The sequence below is a fragment of the Balearica regulorum genome, chromosome 6, assembly GCF_011004875.1.
Source record: "Balearica regulorum gibbericeps isolate bBalReg1 chromosome 6, bBalReg1.pri, whole genome shotgun sequence".
In the NCBI taxonomy this organism is placed as follows: Eukaryota; Metazoa; Chordata; class Aves; order Gruiformes; family Gruidae; genus Balearica; species Balearica regulorum.
The window spans coordinates 41825878-41853223 of NC_046189.1; the positions used below are offsets into that span (position 1 = coordinate 41825878).

At 51.1% G+C, this 27346-nt stretch overlaps 1 protein-coding gene across 1 annotated transcript; it reads right to left on the reverse strand.

Annotated features, from left to right (window-relative positions):
• Window positions 1-12296: 12296 nt before the first annotated feature.
• RPRM (reprimo, TP53 dependent G2 arrest mediator homolog) lies at window positions 12297-13052 on the reverse strand. The gene has a single exon (XM_075755773.1). The coding sequence runs from the start codon at window positions 12897-12899 to the stop codon at window positions 12558-12560; it is 342 nt and encodes a 113-aa protein (XP_075611888.1). The 5' UTR covers window positions 12900-13052; the 3' UTR covers window positions 12297-12557.
• Between the last annotated feature and the right edge of the window lie 14294 nt (window positions 13053-27346).

Genomic DNA, 27346 nt, shown 5'->3' on the forward strand with positions numbered 1-27346 from the left:
CTCTTTCACATCTCCTCTTGCCCTGCGAGATGACTCATTGCAAGGACCCAGGGATATGCCATAGACGTCCTTCTCTCCGGGAGGAATTTTTCCAGGATTGTTGCTCCTTGGAAGAGTGCCCAGTACGTAAGTGTGACTATCCATCACCTTTAGATCAGTCTATCATTTCTCTTTCAACGGTGAATATCCCACTTCTGTGAGCTGTTTTACTACGTGGTTTAAATATTTTTCCATTTTCCCATGTTGGATTTCTATTCCAAACAAAATCATCGTGCCACGGAGCTGGGGCTTTCACCATGCTAATGAGGGCAGCTGTATTCAGGTGGCTGAATAAGTGATGACTCTTAAATTAACTCTGCCTCCAGCATATTGTTCTAGGTACTTTGTGCTATCCTCCCATCAAGCGGTTACAGCAATGCAGTATGTCTGTTTTACGGTCTCATTAAGTCATTGCTGTGCTGGATTAAAGTTTCTGCCTTATCAATCATTTCTCTAAAAATGTATCAAAGAGAACCAAGTATGACTACACAGGTAAGTGTAACACAACTCTATAATTATGGTCCAAATTTTCTGTTGCATTTTAGGTTTTTTCATAAACAATACATGATATTCTTACTTTCTACTCGGTAATTTGTTTTTTCTTTTACATTCAGAAGGAACAAAATAATTTTTTTCTGAAATCAAATGATCACACCACAGAGATCTTGCTGGTCACTGTACATTTCTAAGGAAATAGAGTAGTATGTCATCCCTGTTTTGCAATACAAAATTGCAGCTAGACAGTCAGGGACATGTCAGGTGTGGATTAATCTCGGTGTTCAAATATTATCACAGAAGCATTTTGTTTACAGCAATCAAAATGCCGTGATTGGGAATAGCCCCAGCGATACCTTTGCACCTAACGGCTGCATTCAAAGCTTATGCAGCAGGGATGTAACCGGACACGTTTAAGGCAGCAAGGGGATGTCTAGAAGCGCACAACTGGCCAGATGTTTTGTCTTCGCCTTCCCCAGAAGGAAGATGGAGACCGGCAGCGGCTGGAGGTGTGAGAGAGGACAAGGTGGACACTGCGAGGGAAAACCTGCTTATCTCCTCGGGGCAGGTCTGTCCCAGGCCAGCCGAGGGACAGGGTGGGCAGGTTTCACTTTCCTTTTCAGCACGGGCTGCAGGACTGCTGTTGGGACCGTTTCCACATACCCCACTGTAGAAAAATGATCTTGCCCTATAAGGGTGAGTGAGAACGGCTACATACAAGCCTATCTTAAATAAAAGCCTGTATATTGACTGTAAAAATTGGAAAAGAGGCACTCTGGTAAAATAAAGGACCGAAGGGGAGAGAAATGGCAAGCAGAAGAAAGTGCAGCAAGGCCTTTAAAAAAGTGGTTTTTAAAAGGAAAAGGAAGAATACTATCTATGGTAGTGTTATTAGATTACTAGATAGGAACAACGCAGCTGTTAGTCATGGGGAGTGAAGGCAGAAATGTTAAACAAATTTGTTCCGAAAATATGTAAAGAACAAGCTAAGTGCTCTTAATGTTGTTTGAATGAGCTCTAGCCTGCTTGGAGAGCCCCAGAGGTATAAAATGAAATTTCACATCTAACACTGTGCCAATGCATTGAGAGTCTGCGAGGAGCACCCCTGCTGATCATCCATCCATCCATCCGTCCGTCCGTCTGTCCGTCCATCCATCCATCTATCTGCCCATCCACCCCAGGCATGGCAGGGGAGCGGCAAAACTTTGAAATCATGGGCTACAGAATGCCAATACAACTGCTGCTGATCTATATGGCTTTATATGAGACAGATGTTATCAATCAAGCTTTACCTTTCATGCAATGTACATTTTGATGTTGTTTAACATGGGAAATGTACATAAGGATGAAGGAAGTAGGCTACACTTCCAGCCTCTTGGACTCTGGCCTCAGAACTGGGATTTTGAAGGAGTTCCTATGTCACTGCAATTGAATCAGCTGAAGGTAGGTGTGAAGTATGGCACTGGGACCAAAAGAACAACTGGCATCCCGACAGTTTTTTAAACAGAATATAGATTTATGGGGCAGAGAGGTTGTGTTGCCTCTATGTCTGCCTTGGTGAGGCCATGAATGGAACATTGTGTCCAGTTCTAACATCCCAAATGCAAAAAAAAAAAAAAAAAAGGCACCAATTAGTTGGCAAAGGTTCAGATAAGTGCTATAAGCACAATTACACTATCAAAAACATGTCTTTCGGTTAATTGAAAGAAAGTTCAGGGCTTAGAGTTTTTAAGTCTCATACATGAAATGGAAATTGGCAATGTGGAGCCTTCCACTGTAGGGGAAAAAAAAAAAAAAAAGAAGAAAGAAATCCATGAGTGACATGAGGTATATACAGACAAAAATCATGTGTAATTTCTCAACCTCGAAGATAACTAGCCATCGGAACAGTTGTGCTGAATCTCCATAGATTGGAAACAAATTAAACTCCATATTTGATATTTTTTTAGACACAATCTAATTAAAAAATGGATGAATTAAGGGAAGACAGAATGGTGAAGCCCAGGGTACATGAATACACAGATTATTATGTTTAATATTTCCATTCCAGTACACACCTACAGAGACATTATCACCTGCAATGAGTTTACTGCTCCTTGGCAAGCTCTTTCCAAGACTCATAGGCTTGTTAAAGTATGAATCAGAGCTACTGACCTCCACGTGCACTGATTCTGGATTGGTATCTTCCGAACAAGACCAAGAACCATATTTTTTTTTTAAATAGGTAAAATTTGTCAATGCCTCCTTCGGCTCCCCAAGCAATCCTTGGCTGGCTGACTTCTCCAAGGTGTTGGTCTTCAGGAGAGCGATGTCTCTGCGTGATGTTCCAGCACAAACAAACTCTGATGATGAAATGAGTCAACCGCTGAGTGCTTTGCTTCGGGGCTTCCTTCTTCAGCAATGTAGCAGGAAACAAGTAGGAACATCCATTTGTCTCCATTCCCACCAGTGCTCATGATTTTAAAATATGAAAAGAACTTGTGCAGTTGGAGGATGGTGTGGGGCTGAGGGCTGTGGGCACCTGCAATAAGTAGTGAGTGAGGAGGAGGAGGCATCATTGCAGGGGTGGAGGAAGGACAGGAATGCTCCTCCACGCTGGGAGTCATCGTCAGTGCTGCATCCTGCCGTGGATCCACTCCCCTGTGCCCATCCTTGCTTCTAAGTAAATTACTGCAAGGTAAACGTTCCCTTTGAACCTATCTTCCAAACAGGAGATAACCCATGAAAAATCTCTGGTCTGAAGAAACATCGGAATTAGGTGAGAAGCAGTTCTGCTTTTCCACCCAATAGCCGGCACGTGACAGGGGAAGGGCATGACCTGTTACTTTCCCAGGCTGCTGCAGATGGATCATGTAAAACTGGAAGTTTGCAGTCAAGATGTCTGAGGTTAGATCTTAGGAAAAGTGCTTGATGATGGGAAAATCTAGAACAGGTTATCCAGGGAAACGGTGGAACCTTCCTTTCCCACAGCTTTTGAGCATTAAGGCAGTATCCACCCAGGGCAGTTCAGACACGCTGTGTCCTGGCCTTGCAATGAGAAATACTGTTTGATGGAAGTTATAACCCCTTTGCTGTGCTTTGCTATTGAAAAAAAGAGTGTTTCAAATCTGGAAACAACAAAACACCCACTTTATTATTAAATTGATCGTTGTTTCTCCAATTGAGCCCTGTTTCCCATGCACACTGTGGTGAAACCTCCTTCCTAGCGCATGGTCAGCAGCATCCATGGAGCGGTCCAAGCAGTGAAGACGAGGATGAGTGTGCTCTGGCTCCGAGGGACAGTGCGGCAAGGACAGAAAATGACTTGAACTGTTTCACGGTGTTGCACATTCTGGGCATATGGGGGTTGTCAGAATTCATTTGGCATTCCGACATAAGAATTGCAAGAATAAATGAAGAAGCATGCTCCCAGCCAGGAACTCGGTGCGGTCCAGCACCAGCTGATTGCCTCCCACACCCCAACTCCCATGCTAAAGCCGGGGCTATTGATCCTGCTTAGATTGATTGGTTAAGAGCAGGACAAATTATTTTAGGGCTTTCATCTCAAAGCACTGGGTTGAATCAATGGAAGTCCACATTTTCCAAGGGGCTGGCGTCTTGCTAAAACCCCTCTGTTCAATCAATTAGAGGAATGAACCTTTGCAATCCTGCTGAGAAATGAAATACGTGGTTATCTCCTTGCCCCACTGGACAGCCAAGCTAGAACCAAGTTACAAGTCCTGGATAGACGGTACGTGGTACTGAGCTATGGTAGTAATGGGATGTCAGCATTGCTGCACAGTATGGGCCTTTAATGAAAATTAAAAGTAGTACAGTGCTTTAAATGCTCTTGGATCTTAGTTTGCAAATGACAGAATGTCAATACTTGGCAGCAATCTTTTATTAAAAGTGTTTTTACAGTCTAACTTCACGCTTTCCATGGGTACGGTTGAACTCCCACAGGTAGAGTCCGTGCCATAGGCAGTCCTCACCAGCGTTGCGAGAGCTTAGGTAGAATATACAAAATTGTGTTTTTTTTTCCTTGATCCACCTTTCTTTGATCTAGGAAAATTACTGGACTGAGGGTGGGGTTGCAATTTATCCATTGAGGGCGGATAAATAGGGTCTGTTTAAATTGTGCCATTCAGTCAGGAGCTGAAGTCTTGCCCATCTCCCAGATACGCTGAGTCTCCCAAGTCCCCCGTGAGGACCCACACTTCTTACCCCTCTTCCACGGCAATGAGCTGCTCTTCCACAGCTCGCCAAGCGCCGAGCCCCGTGCGTTCAATCGAATTAACCGAACAGCCCCGCTGCAGTACAATGCATCTCCCTGGAAGCCTTTAGGTTTCGTTATAGTACAAGTTGATAATATTTCCCCTAAAGCTTGCTTTTAATTAATGTATGTATTTTCATTTTCTGTCCAAGATATGACAAGTGTTAGATATCATTAGCTAATACCTGCTGTGCTGCATTTTCCAATAACGCTATATTTTTTCCTAAGGTAATTCATTTCTCACTTAGAGAATATCCTGTGGATATGCTTTGTTCCAGCTCAAGACATTATTTACGTATAAAATCAGTCGTGATATACCATTTGAAAAGGAGGAAAAGTGATAGCAAGTACATGGCGTGTGCAGAGAACAAAATTACTTAAGATAATGCATGTTTTCCTCCTTTCTGATACGGCATAGGAGCGCCAAGGAGGTTTGCCCCAGTGAAAATCAGAGAGCTGGAATTAGGGAGTATTTGCTGATGGAATTAATATTGGCACAAGTGGATGGGGAGTGAGGCTCGTTAGACGATGGGGTATCTCTCTGCAAATGAACGGGCATCAGCCCAATCTTTCTGCTCCTTATAACGCTGTTAGACAAAGGGGTGGTTTGTGTGGGAGGGCAACGTAGGCTCATCTGGGAGAAAGAGCTCCAAATAACCTCCCTGATCTCCTCCATCTCAAACGCGTGCTCTTCAGCAGCTCTGAGTTTGTATTTGGGCAAAGGGAAGGGGAGACGCAGCTTTCGTTAACCACATAGGGATTTTAATGGAAGTCTGAATGGATTTGCAAAACACTGACTACGTATTTTGAAAGCTTTGAGTGGCAGTTCCATTACACACACACACACAAATGCCCTAACTGGTGCCAGGATTTGAAACGTCTCCCTTGCTGTCAAACAGCCAGCGGTGTTCTGCAGGGGAGTGCTTTAAAGAAAACTGCTTTTTTTTCTCCACTACCTGACACTGCTGAGTGTAATTCAGCTTGTTTTCTTTGCTTGATAACCTTTGAGTAGTCCTTATGTGTAATTAATATTTAGAGCATGATTGGCACTTTTCATTCCCATAGCTTCAGCGGTACAACGGTGATTAACTTAACCAGGGAATTTTGTCAGACAGCGATGGAGAGGTTGTATGAGAGGACCAGGTCCAGCTTCCTGCAAATGCAGCACTATCCCATAGGGAATATATTCTCAGGTTTAGAACAAAAGTCATAAGTAAAAGAATTTTTATGTCTTCTCTATAGAGATTATTCCACAGCCTAATAGCTCGCATTTTCCAGATTAGATTTTCCTACAAACTGGTGAAATTGCTCTATTCCGTTCTGCCCTCTTCCAGACCAGCCCATCTTTTCTGAATAGAGATCATCTCCAAAATACTTTCTGCCCCGTCAGGTTATCCTGTAGATGTGTATCACACATTCTGCATTCCTGTTTCCATTTCTTTGTTCAAGACTGCATATTTTTATTTTAATGTGTATTTATTTCTTTATAAGTTTCTCCAGGTACCTGATGATTTTTGCTGCTCTTCCTCTCATTTCCCAATTTGTTGGTGGTATCTGAGTGGGATTTACATGCCAGTTTTTGCTATCCAGGAACAAAACAGAGCAGGGACTACCATCATTATTTATTTCACGGTATGTCCATGACTAAAGCATAAAACAGAACTGAGGTTTTATGTGCAGGTACATTTTTTACACTGTAAAATCATCCCTAGCTTTCTTTGAGGCCCAATATCTGTTTCTGCTCATCACTTCAGCTCCTGGAGCTGGGGAAGAGCTCAGACCTCGCTTTCCCAGCAAGGCAGTGAGGGCAAAGACATCTCTTCTGCTCTTACGTCCCCATCGTATCATCCCTTCATGTAAGTAGGCTGCTCCTTCCTTTCAAGCCCACAGGAGATGTCAGCTCAAACAGGCATCCTTGTTTCCTTCTGTCTGCATTTGCTGTGACAGACAGGAAATTAAAGTAGCTAAAATGAAAGAAATAAAAAAGAATTTGGGCTGAGGAGATGGCAGTAACGAAAGGAGAGCGGGTGTTGCACACCATCACCGGGGCTGGACCCAGGGCAGCAATTCCTCTGCCCTCACGAGGTCCCGCCAGCACCTTCATCCCGCCGTGCTGCTCCGTCTCCTTCGACGTCGGTTGGCGGTTGGTTTTGCTGCGGCTGCCGCGCACAGCTGCCATGGGGTTGATGGGCCATTACGTTCCTACAGCCTGCCTCCCTGGAGACACTTCCAAAATAGAAGCCAGTGGGGGGGAAAAATCCTAACCTGATTATGATAGAATAAAGGACATAAAAGTGATATATTGCTTTGTGTATTTTTCATATCGTGTGCTCATGACACTGTTTTTCCATGTGCTAAAAATACGTTCCATAACTGCAGAATAGGTCCCAAGCTGCCGGTGGCCAAATTGATGGATACGCTTAGTCCTGAAGAGCTCAGGCTTCCTTTGGTTTCTTTCTTCAGTGAATGCGTCTGGTCCCCAGCAACAAAAAAAAAATCTAATTTTTGGCATTAAAAAATAAAGGTGTCCCATAAAAGAAAGCACAAATATATTACAGAGATGATAAAGATCACCAATATCGCTTGGTCTGGTTTTAAATTCAGTGAAGGAGGGAAGGGAGAAGATGGTGCTGTTAAAATTCGAGCATGCACGGTGGTTTGGGACGAGAAAAACAAAGCCTCAACGCAAGCAGGTGCTCTTAACAACTTTAAAAGTAGTTCCTGGACACAGCCATCCAACCCGTGTTTGTAAAACACAGTTGCTGGCTGAGGGTGTCTGTATGGGGCAGCGGTGCGGCTCTGGCCATACCGCCTGGGGGCCGGTGCCCTGGGGGAGCCCCTGGCAGAGGCTGAGGGTGCTGGCCCACCGGGATCCCTAGGATCATCTACCTCTTTGTTTGAAACCTGCTAATTTCCCAGACTTTGGCAGGCTTTCACAGATTAACCCGACACTTTTCAAATGAAAAGAAAGTTTTCCTTCACATTAAGTGTCAGTTTATTGCCCCTCAGGGCCATTCCTGGTGCTTTCCCCTGGTATTTCATACGTTTCCCGCTGCTTTCTGGCTTTTTTTTCCTCTCTTTCGATGGAGAAGCCTCTATCGCCGTTCCGGTAACGGTGCAGCGGTGATGGGGAGCAGCACAACGGGCTGAACCGTCCGGGAGAAGCGCTGGCTGCCAGCCACCAGGCACGCAGGCAAGTGCGACGGGCAGCAGCTATCACTTCCCAATGGGCACCTAACACAAAACCCAATTTCTGGACAGCAAGTTTAAACCTTAATTATGAAGAGGACGTTGCCATCTTACAACATAAACGAATCGAAAGACTTGATGTCCCTCAGGGCTCCTTCAGCTCTACCGGTTAGACATCCCCAGTCACGGTTTGCTGAATCAATGGCAACGGCACATCCATTCATGCACACAAACGGAGCTGTCGAGAAAGGAGGAGCGCTTTTAATGACTCATTCTTTAATGATAATTAATATGGGTTCAAACGCAGCTCGGGCTGCATGTTAAAATGGGTTGCCTAGCTGAATATGAATGTGAAGATTTTTTAGGAAACACATTTCCATTAAGGGTTCCCAGTCCGAGGTGAGCACCCTGTGCTGGGTGTGCTGCCCGATCCAGGATCGTTCGATGGCTACTTTAAGTGATAAATATGAAGGGAAGTCATACAGCCGTAATGTGTGCTGTGCCTGTCACTTATGGTGAAGTTTTGGGTTTTTAACTGCAAATGAACAGCGGGATCTTATTTGCCTTATTAAAGCCAAACTGCTTTAAAAATCGATGTGAATTTTGCCTGAATATGAACCTGGAATAAAGTCCTGCACCTGCATATATCTGAACTGCTAAAGTGCACCTTTTCCTCATACTTCAGACAATGTTTGATTATTATTACCGAAAAGATGTGGAAAGCATACAAGTATAATTGTACAGCCATCCTTGTACATTTACGGGGTTATCTAAAAGCAGTTGCAGTTGCCGAAGTGTTTTTACTAAGTGTATCCCATTTAAAATACCGAACAAAGCACTTCAGCGGGTGACTAAGATGCCTCTTGATTTTTTTTCCTGGAGGATTAGTACGGGTTTTGAGCTGAAAGGGTGAAATCTATTATCTCATGTTCCCAAGCTCGTGTTCCTGGCTAACTGGGAGAAAAGACAAGACCGGCTGAGGGGCAGCAGAGAAATCAGGTGCCATTTGGCAGGCTGCGGAGACGTGCCGGGGACGAGCTTTGGTGGGTATTCATGCCCAGAAGGAGCTCTGGCTCCGATGTTTTGCATGCTGGAAGCCAAGGCTGAGCACGGGGGCCAAGGTCCGCCTGCGACGTGGTGGCCTGAAGCTCTGCTGCATGGGCACTGCTATTTTAATTCAAGGCAAGAACTACTATGTTGTTACTTGTAAACAGTAATTAAGTATGCAGACAGCCTAAGGTGAGACTACTTCAACCTTGACTTAAGAAAAGTGAGATTTGAGCTTTTTTATTTTAGTACTCAAGAAGAATTGCAAATAGTACCACGTTAGGGACTTGCTCTGGTTGAGGCTGTTGGACTTTTTGGGTATCGTTCTTTCTGAAACAGCCATTGAGAGGCTGCAGCGAGAGGTCCCGGTGTGAATCCTCCTGCGAGACGTCCTGCTGCAGAGTCCTACCCCCACCAGCAGTCACTGATCATCGCAAGGGACTTCCTCACAAATTGGAAATTTCCCCTGTAAGAGCTCACGTCCGACAGCAAGGACTGAGAGCTGCTCGGGTCTACCAGGTCACTCTCATAGTGACTCTCATAGTCTTCTGGATGGAAACATTATGGAGACAGGGGAATGCACAGCAACGAAGGGCCCCTCAAGTTTTGGTGGTAAACTTGAACATACTCTACCATTTCTGATGAATAAACAAGGGACAAGTACAAAGAAGGAGGGCTCCATTACCTTACAGTTGGCTTGAAGATAGTATGAACAGCTGACCTGCTTCTTTGTAGAAGCCCTCCTTTGGGTACCTGCACTGGTTTCATCCCAAATACGCAGGTTTCCTGACACCCCAGCGCTGCAGCAAGGTAGATTTTGTCTCCAGTGTGTTCTGGGACCTGGTGGGGCTTTACTTGTTGACACCACAGACTCTCCTAGCTGCTCTCCTCGCAGCTTTCCAGGTGCTTTTCTAAAAACGTCCCTGAAATGATGTGTGCAGTGATCTGAAAAAGCTGTGTGCACCATGAGGTTCCCGCCCCTCGCACACGCAGGTTCTGGCTTTACACATGTAAGTAGAAGGACAAAGGTATGCTCTGGGCAGGAAGACCTGGCTTTATAAAGCAGGGAGGTATCCGTAGAACCTGGGGGACCAGGTAGGAGATACCTGCCCAAACACTGCTCCCAGTACGAGTGGAAGTGAGCTCCTCCATCCCCCCGTACTACGTGGGGGTGAGGTGGATGCCGGAGCCCTTGCTGGTGTCTGAGAGGTGCTTCCGCCCTGTGCTGCCACCCTCCTGCCCACCGACGGATTATAATTATCCCAGGTCTCCTGTTCTCTGTGCCACGTCCCAGAGTCCCCATGGCACAGAGAGGGAGAGAGGCCCAAGTAAAGCTGATGGACTGGATGTGCGCGAGCATCTCTGCATCACCACGAAGGAAAAAACCTTTTCCCAACTGTTCCCTGCCTAAAATGAGGTGTCTTTGTAGAGATTAAAGAGTCACAAGGGCTTTATCAGGGTAGGGGCTCTCACCTTCTAAGGAGTCCTTAGGTGAGAGGCACCAGGCCACGTGTGCCCTTAGGCTGATGTCAAAAATGCTGCAATTTTATTACAGAACCAGGAGTTCGCCATGCCTCAGATTTACGGTGTTGGAAAAAGCTGTGGCTTCTGGCAAAGGTTAATCAAAATGTATTATACTTCAAGTGTTCATTATAATTACTAAAGAACGTCTAATGAATCTAGCTCTCAAAAACGTTCAAACGTGCGGTGCACTCCCCGCAAGTCAGATTACGGGAATGATTGTGTTATCTGCAATACCATGAAGCGATGCAAATTAAAAAGTTGGAAATGCTCCGTAATGACGGAAACATCTATATTAGGAATTTTCCCTGTTATTGTACTATCTTAAAATTCTGCACTATCTTAACGTTTCTACAGCACCAAGGGGTAAAGAAAGGAGGAGAGTTTTGGTTAAATTTCTCACCAATGCTTCAGCTGACTGATGGCTGAGTAACATTTATTTTGATGTAATGACAAAGTCCATAGCATATTTGTTTCCGAGAGAACAGGCAGATCTGTTCTTTGTCTTTCCCTTAAATGTAGCTGTAAATGAGTGAGTACATGGCTGAGATTTCTGCTCGGCTGAGGGAATTGGACTGCATCGAGATACTCTGTTTTGTCTCATTTCCTACCAAAAGTTTATCCGCAGTCAAGCAGTTGCCTCCGGCTTTATTTCGTCCCCTCCTAGCTCAGGTGCGCTTTGTAAATGCCGAGTTTCACCTTGTCTATCAAACTGGAAACTTCTGATAGCATCTCCTATAGACCTGTATATCTCCTATAGATCTGTATGTCTCCTATAGACGTCTGTAATGATTTGGTAGCTTGGCCATCTTCACACCCACTCAGGATAAACTGAGGGAAACCCACGCAGTCTGAAGTCTGCATGGCTGCTCTGGAAAACTTCCTGATTCTTATCAGCATTAAAATATTGACAGTTAGCAGTCTTCGGGAATCATGAGATACATTTGCATGCCTCACAGGCATGTTGTTCGAGCCTTTTTGCCCCCATCCCCGTGCTGTGGTCCCCGGCAAGTGTTTATGTCGGTTCCACTCCTCCTACAACAAACGTAGATACATCGATTTATCACTAGCAACCAGTCCAAGCCCCCGGGGATATGATAAACAGCTATGCAAACCTCTCATAGAAAGATGCTCTGTTATCCCTCCAAAGGAAACAGATGAAGGGAAAAAAAAAAAAAAACAAAACAACAACCCCACAATAATCCTGTGCAAGCAGGAATTTTTCCCTCCCTTAAATGTGACCATAAGAAGTCACCTGTTGGTGAGGCTTTCAGATGGGTTAACAAAAAGTACGTACAGTGGTTTTCCAGAGTCAAACCCGGACAGAGGGGGATACAGAGGGGCGTACCGGGCTGTTTCCCCGGCCAAAGCCGGAATCCAGGAGCGGGGTCCCTGCACGTCCCCGGGCACAGCCCGCCGTGCCCCGCCACAGGGTACCGCGTTCACCCAGCCTTGTGCAAACCGGGGAGGGGGGGGGGGGGCTCGAAAAGCAGCCCGATATAGACATTTCTGCACGACATCAAGGCAAAAACCTGCACGGACGGGCCGTTCGCTTCATCCCGAGCTCCGCGGATTCGCGGCGCCCAAGCCCGGCCGCCCCCCAGCCGGCTCCCCGCGGAACCACCGGCGGTACCCCGGCACTCGAAGACGGAGGCGTTTATTAGCGCGAACGAAATAAGAAACCCCAGACCTGTTGCCATCAGAGCACGTTTTACTTCGGCACCCCGCGGGTCGGGTCGGGTCGGGACGGGTCGGGACGGGCCGGGCCGGGCGGCTCCGGGGGCCGCACACGCCGGGCGCCCCCCGCACGTCTCACCGGCCTCCGGGACGGCGGGGTTCGTTTGCTGTTGTTTTTAAGGAGAAAGAAACCAAACCGAACGAACAGTCTGTCTAAAGGAGGAACGGCCGGCGCGCAGCCAGCGCCGGGAGCGGACGGCCCAGGGCGGCTTCCCCCAGCGCCGGGCCGTCGGGGCGGGCGGCAGAGCGGGGCGGGCGGGCGCGGGGCCGTCGGCGGTCAGTACGGCCCCACCACCACCGCCTCCACCTCCTTGGACGGCCGCCGGTCCTTGACCAGAAAGTTAATCATCCCCTCGGACTTGATGAGGAGGTTGCAGCCGAGGAAGAAGATGCCGAACACGACGGTGAGGGCGAGGACGCACATGACGGCGATCTGCACCACCCGCATGATGTACAGGCTCCGCTCGTCCGCCGCCGCCGCCGCCGCCCCGCCGCCGTCGGTCACCACGGAGGCGGCGGTGCAGCAGCGAAGCGCCCGCTCCAGCTCCAGCGCCGCGCTCCCGGCGCCCGCCAGCAGCCCCGCCGCCGCCGTGCCGCCGCCCGCCGCCGAGCCGTTCATCCCGCCCGGCCGCCCCGCCGCCGCCGCCGCCGCATGCAGGCGGGCCGGGCCGAGCCGCGCCGAGCCGCGCCGAGCCGAGCCGAGCCGAGCCGAGCCGTGCCCAGCCGTGCCCAGCCGCTCCGCGCTGCCCCGCGCCGGCGGAGGCTCCGCGCTGCCCGCTCCGCCCGCCGCTCCGCTCCGCCCCGCCGCGCCCGGGGAGCGGGGCCGGGGAGGGGGAGGGAGGGGAGCGGGTTTGGGGAGCGGGAGGGGGGGCGGCGCTGGGCAGGGGGCGGGGGGGTGGGGGGCGAGGGAGCAGGAGGGTTGGGGGGGCGGTTTGTGGGGAGCGGGCTGTGGGGAAGGGGGTTTGGGGGGCGGATTGGGGGTTTGGGGAGCAGGTTTGGGCGAGGAGGGTTTTGAGTGGGATTTGGGGAGCGGGATCTTAAGGGGGCAATTCGGAGGGTTCTGGGGAGCGGGTCCTGGGGAGGGCTTGAGCCACGGGATTTTTGCCAGCGGGTGTTTGCAAGCGGGTTTCAGGGATGGGCTTTTTTCTAAGGGAGCGAGCTGGGCGGGGTGGATTTCTAGGGAGTGGGGTCTGGGGAGTGTTTTCAGGGGAAGAGACTTTCAGAGATCAGATTTTGAGGGAGCTTTTTAGTGGGCTTTTTAGGGAGAAAGATCCGGGGCTTGGGTTTCCAGGGAGTGGGGTTTTGGGAACGGGTTTTTGGGAAACACGTTTTGGAGGAGGAGGTTTCTGCAGCGGTGCCCAGGAGAAGTGACAACAGGAGCGGTGGCCACCCGGCGCGACTCCAGGGCTGCACTCAGCCACGGAGGCTGTGCGCCTCTGCACCCCGCTGCCTGCCCGACGGTGGGGGCATGTGCCCATACACGGGCGGCTTGACACCTTCGACAACATCCGCAGCCCTGGGGATGCACCCGAGCACCCCGAGGACCACAGCTGCTTCCCCAGAGGCACCCAGGTGCCTGGGGCTGGCGAGGGGTCGTCCCCCCCTCAGCAGTCGTCCAGGGGAGGGCCAGGACCTGATGCTGCTGGTGGGACCGTTTTCCCCACCTGGAGGTTTGGGGGATAAATGGAGGGTGGCAGCAGCTCCCGACAGCCGAGGCCGTGGTTTGGGTGTGCATCTGCCTGTGCCTCCGGCCGCGGGGTGGTGATGGGCAGGGCAGTCGCTCGCATGCCTCTGGCCGAGCGATGACTTGGGATATTTCTGAGCAGAGGATGTGGATGCAGGCACAGCTCGGAGCTGTGAGCGGCAGGCGGCTGCTGCTGTCGTTAACCCTGCCCTCTCTTTGCTTGGACAGAGATTCGATTATTGTAAACAGCCAGAGGAATCTGTGTGCCGGGGCCCGCCGGGGGCTGCGAGCAAATGCTGCCCCTGGCAGGGTGGGGTGCGACGGCCGCGTGGCACCTTACGCTGCCCAGGGATGTTCCTCACGGGAATAAACTGGTGGGGAGGTTGAGGCCAGGCATGGAGAAATGATGTTTTCTGAACCCCTTGCAGCTAATTTGTCTTAGCGTGGTGGCTCTTTCATTAACTGACACAATGACGCAGAGCCCAGATGTAACCCATTACTCAACGTCCTGGTCCCGATGCGCCTCACTCCTTTGGCACGGGGCTTCGGAGGTGGCAGTTCCCGTGCGGGGTCCCCTCCCCGCAGAGCGCAGCGTGGCTGGCGCAGGCAGCTGGAAGCAGCCCACCTACGAGGCTGCGCTGGATGAGCTTTGCTGCCTTATCAGATGGGACACGGCGAGAACATTTTGTTTTTACTGTTGGAGGAAAAAGATAGTATTAATTCTAATTAGCAATGGGAGTGCTGGCAGTTATTTTAGCCAGAGGAAAATGCTGGAAGAGATGTTCAAACTCCACATGACACTGTTTTTTGCAGCACAATTCCTCTCCGTTCTCGAGTGGCTGTGCAAAGCAGCTGGTGGTAGCAGCAGGAGCGTGGGTCGGGGTCTGTCCCTCGCACCCCTCTCCGTTTACCAGCTCTGGGCAGCTCTCAGCGGCAGTTAGGAAAACGGTTCCCATCCCTAAGTTATGTCGGGAAAGTCCTGCATACACTTCCAGCAATGAAATGCTAGTGGCTGAGTCAGGAGAGCGGGATCCATGTGCCCACTCCTGCTCTGCCGGCTGCGAGCAAGTTTTCTGTGGATTAATCATTTGCAAATCCTAAACTTAAAGTGCTTTGGCAATATTTTCTAACAAGGGAGTCTCACAGTGCCCTGAGGCAGCAGCTGCGTTGAAACCGTGTTAGAAATCGGGACATCACGGCGTGGTGAAGCAGTGGTTGTGTCAAAACGTGCGCAAGGGAGAGATTGTGGAGAACATGATCTCTCCTCATGTACGTGGTGCCTTTTAACATTGGGATTTCATCTTTATTAGTTTTCTGTGATAAGGAAACCATATAAAGAGGGACCCTTGGTCTAAGCAGGCAAAACTGTTTGTTTTTCAAACCTCCCCACTGTAACAGCAGGATGGAGGCAAGCTGTGCAATTTAACCTCTTTAAATTCCTGTTATTGGTTTTGTTCTTCTTCTTACCCTTATGACTTGCAAAGCAGAATTGGATTAGCTTTGAAGAGTGAAGGGTATTTCATCTCGCCCAATGAAAAAAGTTGCTAAAAGCTTTGGAGACACAGATTTCAGCCAGTGCAGTGTCAGGGGGATGCAGAGTACTTGTGTGGAGGCTCAGGAAAGGGATCGCTTTTCTCTTCTTCTCCAGGTTTGTAGATAATTGGAAGCAGGAAGGCACCAAGAAATAGGTGGAGCTTTAAAGAGTATTTTGTGGAGCTACAAGATGGAAAATAATGCTCTCATTTACAATGTTTTGATGTGGAAAAAAATCTAGAAAAGAAGGGGAAGAAAAAAGCAGAAATCTGTTTAGCAGTGTACAGGCAGTTTTGGACAAAGATCACCTGTGAGCAGTGACATGGTTCTGAGTCATGGTGCTTGGGGCTGGAGGAGGCTGTGGAGTCCAGCACCCGGGGGGGATTTCTGTGGTACATGTGGCCGCCCAGGAGAAACCAGCCTTCGGCTGCTCCTTCCTCCTCCCTGCCCCATGCAAGGTGGCATTGCCCGGGGGGGCACAACCGGCCCACGCCCCTCGCGCCCTGAGCCGGGGAGCCAGAGCACCTCCGACCACGCAGAGCCTCGTTGCTCTCCCACGGAGCCGTGTGCTGGGGCACAGCAGGTTTGGGGGGACCGGGGTTGTGCGTGGGCTGGGGACACCCCAAGCTCACCTGTGGGCAGCCCCTGGCCTTGTGGGGAATTTGGGTTGGGGATGGGGTTGGGATGGAAGTGGGATGGAGATGGGGATGGAATGGCATGAGATGGGATGGGGATGGAAGTGGGTTGGAAATGGGATGGGGATGGGGATGGGGATGGGATGGAAACGGGATAAGGATGGTGTGGGGATGGAAATGGGATAGGGGTGGGATGGGGATAGGGATATGTGTTCTGGATCCTTTGGAGAGGCAGCAGCTGGCTTCCAGGCACGGGCGTTACAGACACTCGCAGGAGTGCGGGACAGTCCGGCCAAGCGCTGCCTTTGTCCTGCGGGGCTCCAGCTGAAATCCAGCTCCCGAGGAGCTGCCTGCCCAGCGCCGGCACCGCGCAGCCGGGCCCGAGGGAGGGGTGCCCCGACAATCCGGCTTAGGACGAGCCCCGCGGAGCCCCGAGGCGGGAGCTGCGGTGATGGGCACCGAGCGGGGCCGTCCCGGGCTGGGGGCGGGCGCGAAGCGGAGCCGCCATCGCAGGTCGCGCAGTGACATCTAGTGTGAGCGGGCGGAGCGGCGGGCGTGGGGACACGGGGACAGGGACACGGGGACAGGGACACGGGGACAGGGACACGGGGACAGGGACACGGGCACGGGCACGGGCACGGGGGCACGGGCATGGAAACGGACACGGACATGGATGTGGACACAGACACAGGCACGGGGACACGGGCACAGACACGGGCACAGACATGGGCACGGGGACATGGGTATGGACACAGGGACACGTGGGCACAGACGTGGGGATGGGGACATGGGGACACGGGCGTGGGCATGGACACGGACACAGTCAGGGACACACAGGCACAGACACGGGCATGGACACGGATGGGACGGCTCCATGCAGCCCTGGGTCCAGCCGCTTCTCCTTTACAAGAGCCCAGATCTGATTTCTACCATCATGGGAGCACCTACTCAAGATTTACCTAGTTACTGCAAAGCTCCGCTCCCCTTCGTTCGGTTTCAGACTCCAGCACTAACTGACCAGGGTGCAATACTGGACTCAAAGCTAATACAAGTGGCCTCTTCAACACCGTAATGCTGGAGAAGAGCACAAGGTGAAGCAGGGAGTCACTGTTAAACTCCATTTTGGGCTCAGCTGAAGGGTTTCCTTGTAGCCAGGAGGAGATGTATCCCCCGGTGCACACCCTCTCCCTTGGCATCAACAGCCGTCGCGAGGTGCTGTGCAGGTGGGGGCTTGCCGCTGCCCCACCGGGCAATGGCTGGTGACGTGAGCCAACGCATGCTCCGAGCCTCACAGCTGATTTTCAGGAGAGATGGTGGCTGTCTTGTTTTCTTCTGCTCTTGTTTCCTGAACTTCATCTTCAGATGTGTCCTTACTTGGGATCTTGGTTGTGATGAATCTTGCACGACTGTGACATTTTAGTCTCTGGCTGCCGGGATGTTCACACTGAGCACAGCCCGTGTTACGGCTCGGAGCGCTGTGTGCGTGCCGATCACCGGTGCAGCTCAGCTGACAGCGAGTGTCCCATTGACTGCCACCGAGCAGGGTGCAGCCAATGCCAGCACTGCATTTTATCACCACTGGGAAGGTTTCCCTGAGCTTCTGACACAGCCAGCACGACCCTCTCCTGAGACGAGTCCCTGCGAATAGCCCCTACGTACCAGCGCTCGAGATGCCAACACAGCACCGGGCGCCTTCCCAGCCTGGGTCATGCGGGTGTGCATCCTGCATGCTGCGGTACCACCCAGGAACCACCGAGGGCGATCCCAAAGGGCTGCCGGGTCCCTCCACAGCTGTGGGCACTCACGTCATTCCTTACCTCCCGCTGCCCGCAAGACCAAGCTTTTCCCTGCTGGCATCCCAGGGTGAGCAGCATCCGAGGAGACTCACAGCACGGCTCTTCTTCAGCTGTGGAGATGGGCAGTTTCCAAGAGGGAAAATAGTCAATTTGTTCTGATGCTTCTTTGGGGAGCCAGTGCAGGGAAGCGATGGGGGCGCAGGGCCGCTCCCGGGTGCGGGAGCATGTGCCAGAGGTGCCCGCTCTGCCCCGCTCTGCGGGGAGGGACGGCAGAGGAGAGGCGGCGGCTTCTCGGCAGAAGGGAGCTCTGAGACGGGTGCTTCTGCATCCCCAGCACGGGGACCACTGAGGGCCACCAAGGAGCATAGCCTGTTTTGCCAGGTCATCGTAGGCGCAGCTGAGATTCTTGGTTAGGTGGCTCAACTGTCCCCGTGGCTTGCCTTGCATCCAACACGGCGCTCCGGAGATCGGTCACTGCCCAGGCTAGCCAGTCGTGTTTATCTTGGTGTGACTCTCTGGACAACCGGGACCTGACTTAACTAAACCACGTGCCTACGGATGCTGGAGGTAGAACATGCCGCGTTTATTAGTGTAAAGCTTTAGGACAGGGGACGAGAGGAAACTTAGCCTAGTTAATGTGACTTCTGCAAAGACCTGCGGTGGTGAGCGGTGAGGGAGGGCTGCCCTGCCCTGCCCCCCCAAAACACGCCCTCCAGCAGCGAGCCCTCCTCGCTCCCTCGCTGCCATCCCGCGCCTCACTGGGTTTCATAACTCCAGTTATCACCATGTGAAAAAAAGCTCTTTTAAAAACAGCCTCGCAATAAGATGCAATGCTTTGTGATAGTAATAACCGGGCTGCAATTCGGTACTTGAGCAACTGGCCTTTGCTCCCGCAGAGCCCATCAGCAGTGGGAGGGCGAGCGGCCGGCCAGGCACCCGCCGGCAGCGCCTTGCAGCCAGCACGCTTCGCCCTGGGACTCACGGGGCCTCATCACTGCCTGGGAATCTCCCCAGGGACAATTTAGAAAACTGCAGGTTTGAGGTTTTTCTCTTCCCCCCCCCCTTTCTTTTTTCTACATTTTCACTTTGCTTATTATCTTAATTTGTTCTATTTCGATCAAGGCAATGAAAACAAGATTCAGTCTTTTAAACTACTTTATTGGAGGAAGTGAGAAATTGTGTATTTATAAAACATGCCAGTCAACGGATGTATGAAACACACTCTGCTCCATTCCGGGTCTATGCCACTGGTAATTAGCTATAAATACACTCTCATTTGGTGACTGATTTTAAGTATATTTATTCTGCATAGATATGAAAAAATATTCCTGTTGATCAGCTCCCCAAAGGCCTTCATCAGGCGAGCTTAATGAAGAGAACAGACAGGTGCTTTTTATGAGCTTTTTTTTTTTTTTTAAATTTTAAGAAAGGCTCATAACAGTACCTCTTCCATCCCAGTCTCCAGCTGAGAACCCACACCTGCTGCAGGGCTAATATCTCACAACAGCATCCTCCAGGCTTCAGAGTATAAATATTCACTGCTTCGTTCTCCTCCGTTCTGTTATAAAAAGTGCAATAACTGATAATGAAAGCGCGGAAAACAATCTCATAAATGTGCAGAGTTTGATTCAGTTTGCAGTGAGGATGATACAAACGGGTATGACTGCTGAAAGAAAACGGAGGCACACTGGTGCCAGCCGATGGAGAACAGAGCAGAAAGAATAGAGAATAGAGGTTTCTCAGCTGGAAGGGACCTGCAGTCCCACTGCCTGACCACTGCAGGGCTGACCAAGTTCAAGGTTAAGGGCACTGTCCAAATGCCTCCTGAACACCGACAGGCCTGGGGCATCAACCACCTCTCCAGGAAGCCGCTCTGGTGTTTCACCACCCTCTGGGTAAAGAAATGTTTCCTAATGTCCCGTCTGAACCTGCCCTGGCGCAGCTTCGAACCATTCCCACGTGTCCTTGGTGGTCACTGGGATGAAGGATGGTGGATCGATTTAATAGTCTAAAATCCGGAGCGTGCGGACGTGCACGTGCGGCTGCTGCAGGCTCCCGAGGTGGTTTGCTGGGCTGCACGCCCCGAGGGATGCACGCTCCTTAGGAGCACTCCCCGAGGTGGGTGAAGCCCAGGATCAGGGTGCGGGGGGTGCTGGTGGCATCGCCGCCAAATCCGGCTTTGGGCTGCCAGAATGGCAGCGGAGAAGTGGCTTCTGCTGTCCCACTGCTGCCCCAGCCCCGAGGCTCACGTGTGGCAGCTCCACCTGCCCTGCGGCTGGACCGGACAGCTGGTGAAGGCATCCCAGCCGTGGGGAAGCAGCGGTTTGTCTCCTCGAGGTGCTTGCTGTGATTTTCCTGTAAGGATTAGCTCCTTTATTGCCGGCGCTGCTTGATGGGGCTGTCACAGCACCTGGCCAGATGTGCTGCAAAGGATAATTTGTTCCCAAAAGATTGCAATTATGTAAATTAATATATTGACTTATTTTTTTTCACTGAATAAAGCCAACAGGCTCTGTACTCACTCTAAACTATCTTGGCATGTAATTTGGCTGCCCACTGGGATGGAGGTAATTAGTGAGAAAGAGGGAGACAGCTGCAAAAACTGGATATGGACAGGACACAAAGAAATACATCTTCACGGTACAAAAGTGCTCTTCTGTATGAACCCCGTGGGAAGCGCGCATTAACGCCTTCCCCGGTGTGCCACCGGCTTTCCGTGCCATCTCTGGACTTAAAAATCAGTTCCAGGGAGCCATCACGTGCGGCGGGAGCCTGCCACGTTGTTGGATTTGTATAAAACGTCGGACAAGATGTGCTGTGACACGCCGATGCGGTGTGAACCTCGCGTCGTGCCAAAGGCGGCCGTGCTAACAGCTCTGCGGGGAGACCGAGCTGCTGGAAGCCCTTGGGTGTCTCCTGCCCCCCTTGCAAAGGCACCCCCCAGGGCTCGGGAAGGCTCATTTGGGCATTCCCGGTGAAGACACGCTGAGCAAATTTCAAGGGTCCCTGTCCCATACCGTGCACGAGGAGAGGGTGGTGGCATGGGCCGGGTATCTTGCTGAGATACCCTCACCTTGCACAGGCACGGCTCTTTCTCGCTCAAGTCCCATATGGATTTATTGTCCTCACAGATTGCTTTGGAAAAAATGCATTAGGCACCGGAATAAATATTTAAACAAACCCAAGCCACAAACGAACAACGCAGGTTGGAGCTGGGCTGGTGGAGACGTCTCCTCTGCAAGGCAGCGTGCTCCAGCGCTGGGGCTCGGCTAAAGGTGACCTTGAACGGAGGCAGAAGCCCACGAGACACCTCTTCTTCCTTTTCCAAAGGCTCAGGGTGAGCACGGCGAAGGCTAAAACTCAAGAGACTGCAGTCGTGTTTCCAAAGCCTCGGCAGGCGGTGCGGGGTCGTGGAGCTGACATTGTCCTGGGCGGCTGAGCACGAGGGGATGGAGATCCACCACCCGACTGACGGAGCCATGGGACTTCAACAGGTCTTCGAGCAGATCCTGTGCAGCACTTCTCTGTTCGTTACAAGTTGCCTTAAGATGAAGTGCACTTCAGCAGCCCTTTGCTCATCCAGGACACCGGCTCTCGGTCAGCAAAGGCATTTAAAATGTTTCTTCCTTAAAACGTGGCTTTTGGAGACTCTTCAACGTGCACAGCAGCGCTGGTCCTTCAGGCTGTAGGGAAGACTTCAACCGCTTCAGGGACTGGAGTGACAGGCCAAGGGGAATGGCCTGAAGCTGCAGGAGGGGAGATGGAGATGGGATGGGAGGCAGAAATCCTTCCCTGTGAGGGTGCTGAGGCCCTGGCACAGGGTGCCCAGAGAAGCTGTGGCTGCCCCTGGCTCCCTGGCAGTGGTCAAGGCCAGGTTGGATGGGGCTTTGGGCAACCTGGGCTAGTGGAGGGTGTCCCTGCCCATGGCAGGGGTGGCACTGGGTGGGCTGGGAGGTCCCTGCCCACCCAAACCAGGCTGTCATTCCATGATTCTATGATTTTTCAATAAAATTATTTCTGAAAGGGAGCTTACAATAAGCACTACAAAATTATTTTAAATTAAGCCAATTTCCTCAGGCTCAATCAGAAAACCTTTGGCTGATTACAGAGTCGAATAAGCCAAAATGCAGGAATGTGAATGTAAGAATTAAGGAGGAGAAAACTGTATTTCTTTTGGTCAAAAGAGTTAATTATTTTTAACCATATGATTGCTAGGTGTGGGCATCAGGCTCGGCAGGTCCCCGTCAGCTCCTGGGCCTGGGTCCAGGCTGCACAGGTTGGGGCAAAGAGGTGCAGAATCTGGCCAGTGCCGCCCAGAGGGGAAACCCAGTTTCTTCAGCAGAATCTTTGCTGAAAATACAGAGCTGAGCAGCTTAGGGCAGGACAACCACCTGCTGCTTGCGATCCTATTCTGGGAAACAGGACTTGGTGCTTTTAATGACACAGGGCTGCCCCAAGAGCGGTGCATGTTAATTTTTTTTTTTTTCTCATCCAGATGGAAACAGCAGAGCACGACTCAGGTTTCTGGCCAAAAGCCTCAACTGAAAACGCAGAAATAATTTCCAAGAAGCCTTGGCCGGCGGCAGCACCAGCATTAACTGCCGTCGCAGACGCTGCGCGGCCCAGGCAGGGCAGCCCCGGCGGCAGGGACGGCTGGTACCCGCACGGACACCCCCTCCGCAGCATCCTCCTGCCCGCGTGGGCCTGGGGCTGCCTGCTGGCCCCGGGCTCCGTCCCTGGGGAGATGCCGTCAGCCACCTATGGCAGGTCGTTTATTACAGCACTTTTGCAACAGCTGGAACCTCGCAGCCGCAGACGCTGTATTTATCCAGAGACAGTATCCCGCCTTGCAGCAGCGTGTCTCACTCGTGGTATTAGCAATTACAAGCAGATCTGTTCCCCGGCTGTTAACAGATGGCACTTCCCAATGCCCCTGGTGTCAGATAACTTCAGAGGTTGCTTTCCTTAAAATGATACATCTCAGTGGTGCTTTTTACCAAAAATTTATAGTAGCGTGATTTAACTTAATTTCGATACCAGGTTTCAATCGTACCTTTGTTTCAGAAGGATTCATTATTTTCCTGGGCTAGTTTGCACTCCTACGCGTCTAATTTCTGTGCAAACCTCAAGCGTGCAGTACACAAACGCAGGAAGGAGCCCTGGGAACAAAACCTGCTCCCTGACCGCGCCATTCCCAGCTTGCAGGCACCACGTCCTCCGAGCGTGTAATGAATACAACGCAGATCAGGCTTTCAGCTGGCAGGACATGACGCTACCTTTTGTCAGGTGTTCGTGGCAGGCCAAGAGTGAAACACATTTTGGAGAAGGAGTTAGTTCTATTTAAGGGAAGATATCCACCAATGTTAATCAACAATTTTTTTAAAGCTAATATTATCAGATTGGTACTTACAAATTACTGTACAGGCTGCAATCAATATTTTACTTAATATTTTAAGTCTCCCCAAATGCTTTAGATCATGGGATAATGTAGCAAAACTCTGGTCTGTCTTCACAGGGTGGCATTTTTATAAAGGGCAAATTAAAAAAGCCCATTATTCTGCCTACAGCCATCACACTCCTCTTCCTACAGAAGGATAGTCGTTCACTTTTTAAATGCATAAGCGACGAGGTACTTCATGTTCGTAGGACGAGGTGATCCCTTGCTTTGGGAGGTGTGAATGAAGCAAGCGGTGCCAGCTGGCAGGGATCAGCCCTTCCCACCTCCTGGTCATCAGGTAGGGTGCCCCCACCCTGGGCTGGGGAGAGCCCTGGGGAAGGGCGAAAACAAGGGGCGGGGGGTGCTGCCTGGCTTATATATAACAGAGCTCTGAGCTGGGACTAACTCTGCTGCTTGGCCCAGGAGATGCTGGAGAAGAGGTCTTGCTCCTGAAAAGACAATGTAAAATGAAAGGTATGCCATATATATTGTCATTAATTTATTTTTTTTGAGTGAGGGCAGTGGGGTGGCAGAGGGTCTTTGTGCTTTCAAGTGTCTTCTTGTGCTTCAGCCCAGTTCTGCAGTGCCTGGTCCTGGGTGGCTCTGTGGGAGGGAGCAGGGCTGGGAGCTGGCTGGCTACAGAGAAATCTCCTGATTAAGGATGTAATGGTTTAATTGGCAGCTCTGCGAGCGCAGAGGGGTCTGCTGGAGCAGGCAGAGCTGCTGGGGAGCGTTGGAGCAGCACCAAGTGTTGGGTGGTAGAAAAGATATTGCAGAGGAGTAACTGCTGGAAGATGGTCACTGCAAAAGGTGAAATTGGCAGCAAAAAGTGTAAATCCTGCTGGAGCCCTCCTGGCTGCCGCTGCTCAGGTCTGTGCTGGTGGCCCTTGGGCAAGGGGGTGGCAAATGCCAATGCCTCTGGGCCCCAGAACTGCCTCCCCGGGGAGCTGCGCACCGGGGTCGTGCGGGTGTCGAGGGCTGAGCCGTGCTGGTGGGAGCTGCCCCTCCGCTCGTGTCGGTGCCAGGAATAACCTCACGGGTTTGTAAGAGCGAGAAACAAAGTAGGTGAGAGAAGCAAAAGGAAATAAAGGGTTACGTGCTGGGCTTTTTGCTCTGGGGTGCATTTTCAACTCTGAGTGTAACTCAGCGTTTGCTGGAGGGGAGGGAGTTTTTCCGGTACCTGTGCTCCTGTCTCGCACCCTCTGGGTTTAAACACCGCTTTCAGGGAATGTGGAAAAAAGCATTTTATGGGGACTGAAGTACGGAAATCGGGGCTTGCAGAAACCTCTTGCCTTCACTGGATTGCTGATGCAAACCTGGATCTGTGGCTGCCTTTCTTCCCACGCTGTTCTCCACACACATTGCATCTTGTGCTTTTTAAAGAAATGTTATAATGTGCAAATAATATTTTATATGTGCTTGAGGTCTTGAGATGAAAAGTACTTCGCTTTAACTTCATTTGAATTGCTGTCATAAACACCAGGTCAGTGCTCTAGAAAAAAGGAAGCTTTCTGTGCATCTCAGCAAGAAAAAGCTATTTTGTATGGGTTTTTTTACCTGTGAACATTGTATCTGCATGAAATGACTAAAATATTAAAGCATGAAATTAAAAATCATAACAGTTTAACTTAAGATATAGTATGTAGGATTTATGAGCTTTATTTGCTTTGAAACTCAGAGGTTTGTTTCGGAGAACCACACCTGTAACTGTTCCATGGACTTCATGCTTCTTTTGCCGGAGCTGAGGCTTTCCCCGCGGTGTGGGTGGAGGAGCATCCCCAGGGGTGCCTCGTCTCCGTCAGCTACCCCTGATGGCAGCTGTGTCTGCTCCTGATACCTTCACTAGGGCTGGGACTGGAGTCTGTGGAAACAGTTCTCCTTTAAAAAGTGTCTGAGATAAAAATTATATATATATATATTTGGAATTTTGATCCTCAAGGTGATAACTTTATCTGCTGGTGACTGCGCAGCTCTATAGCTCAGCTGTACTCCAGGCCTGTCCGTGGCGAGACTGAAGCATGTGGCGTGTCAGCAGTGGCTTTGTGATACGAGGGGACAATCCGTGTTAAAGATTATTTTTCATAACCCCGAGTTCAGTTTTGAGTTCCTTGGGCACGTCTGCTCAGAAGGGAAGACACTCCGCAAAACTTTCATAGTTCCAAAGCTTCATTTGTCTGAGCTAAGTATTTCTGCATGAATTTATTGCTCGCGGATTGACGGCTGTAGGGAATCCACGACCGCGCTACGTTTGTGATTGCCTTCCGTTTTGAAACGCACGGTTCACCCCACGGGTTGCAGTGGTACCTCGTCTTTCCAGAGGGGGTAAAGGGACGCCGGCAGCCTGCCGAAGCCGGGCCATCGGCACCCGCGGCGGGTGGGCAGGCTGGCTGCGGGGCAGCTTGCCCTGGGCTGGGGATTTCTCCAGGCGTGCATTGACGTGCTTGGCTGGCTCCCGGCCCCGTAGATCAGAACTACTCTGAAAGCTCATTGGAAAAATGTAGTGAAAGATATACCTGCCAGGGGAGGTGGAGCAGATCTTGGTGCAGCACAGGGTAGGATGCCCTGTAGAGGGTCGCAGCTGGTGCAGCAGGGTTGGATGTGGTAGCATCTCGCTGGTGATGCTGGCACTAGAGGCACTTCTGCAGCTTTGAATGTGCTACCTCTTCTGCAGAATGCTGAAAATCGAGGATTGTCTCTGTGCGTCTGTACTACTGTGCTCTCGGTCCCATAGAAGAGCCCGGCTTAGTGCCAGGGCCCGAGTCTGTGGGCACGTCATCTCCCTGTAACATCAAGCTCCTCTGCCCTTGTTTTAACTCGGAGCAAAAGAAAACCCATTTACCAAGCGCTTGTCACTTGCAGGGTGCAAAGGCACGCAGCGTTAATTTGCTAGCAATACGCTTTCAAAGTTCAGGTAAATAATTTCAAACCAAGCATCTTCAGAACGTACTTTCACAGCTCAGAAGAGCCTGGCAGGTATCGTGTTCTGGGGAGAAAGCAGGTGTTAGCCGGTACGGAGACATGTGCGTGCAGTCCTGTATTTGCACATTTATTTGGCTGCACAATATTTATAGGCTCCTTATATTCTGATTTTGACTTGAAACTAATTTTTTACTCTTGGGTGGTATTTTTTCCCCCAAAGTGGTAAATCAGTAAGAAAACTGTCTGTTACCTGCCACCCATAGAGGGGAACAGAAGCACAAATCTGACTTCCAGCAGCTGCTGCTCTGCCTCGGCCCCCCCGACCTTCCCTCTCACCTGATGTCCCCTGCGATGTCTCCAGCCGCACGTGGAGATAAACCGGATTCATTAACCCCCCTTCAGAGAGGCAGCGCGAGCTGTAAGGGGTGTATTGTATCTGCGGTGAGGCGCGTGGTGCCGGGGCCCTTCAGGAAAGGGCTCAGCCGTGCGGGAGATGAACACCCCTCTCTGTGGGACGCGCGTGGTGGGGCAGCCTGGGAGCATCTCCCACATCCCTCCCGGCTGTGGCGGGGCAGAGATCCGTCTTGTTTTGACGGTAACAGCTTGGCCAGCTCGGGTGACCCACTGCCTGTGTTCCTACCCTGTCCGTACCACAGGGCTGCCGCTCAGGCCGGAGCACCGATGCTCCGAGCACGGCTCATCCCCATCCTGCCCCGTGCTGCTGCAACGAGTATTCACCGATGCTCCCAGGCTTTGCCCTGTGTGTTCTGCTCTGACGCCTGGGGGTGTGTACGTCAGACACGCAGATCGATCCCTCCCCTCCAAGATGGACTTACTGGAGTCTGAAAACAGACGTAGGACTCTTCGTTTTCTTCATGTGCTCATGCACCCCACGGGGGACGTGTGGGCTCTGCTCTCCCTCTGAGCAGCCTGTCCCTCACCACCGGCTCCAGGTGATCCTGGCGCCCGTGCTCCACCTGGTCTCGTCCCTGTGTCGATGTGCTGGTGGCTTGCTTTAACGAGCAAGAGGCCATTAACTGTAAACCAGCTCTTTTTTTTTTT

Coding starts and splice junctions, on each gene's coding strand:
- RPRM (XM_075755773.1), bottom strand. CDS start 12,899: ATGAACGGCTCGGCGGCGGGCGGCGGCACGGCGGCGGCGGGGCTGCTG.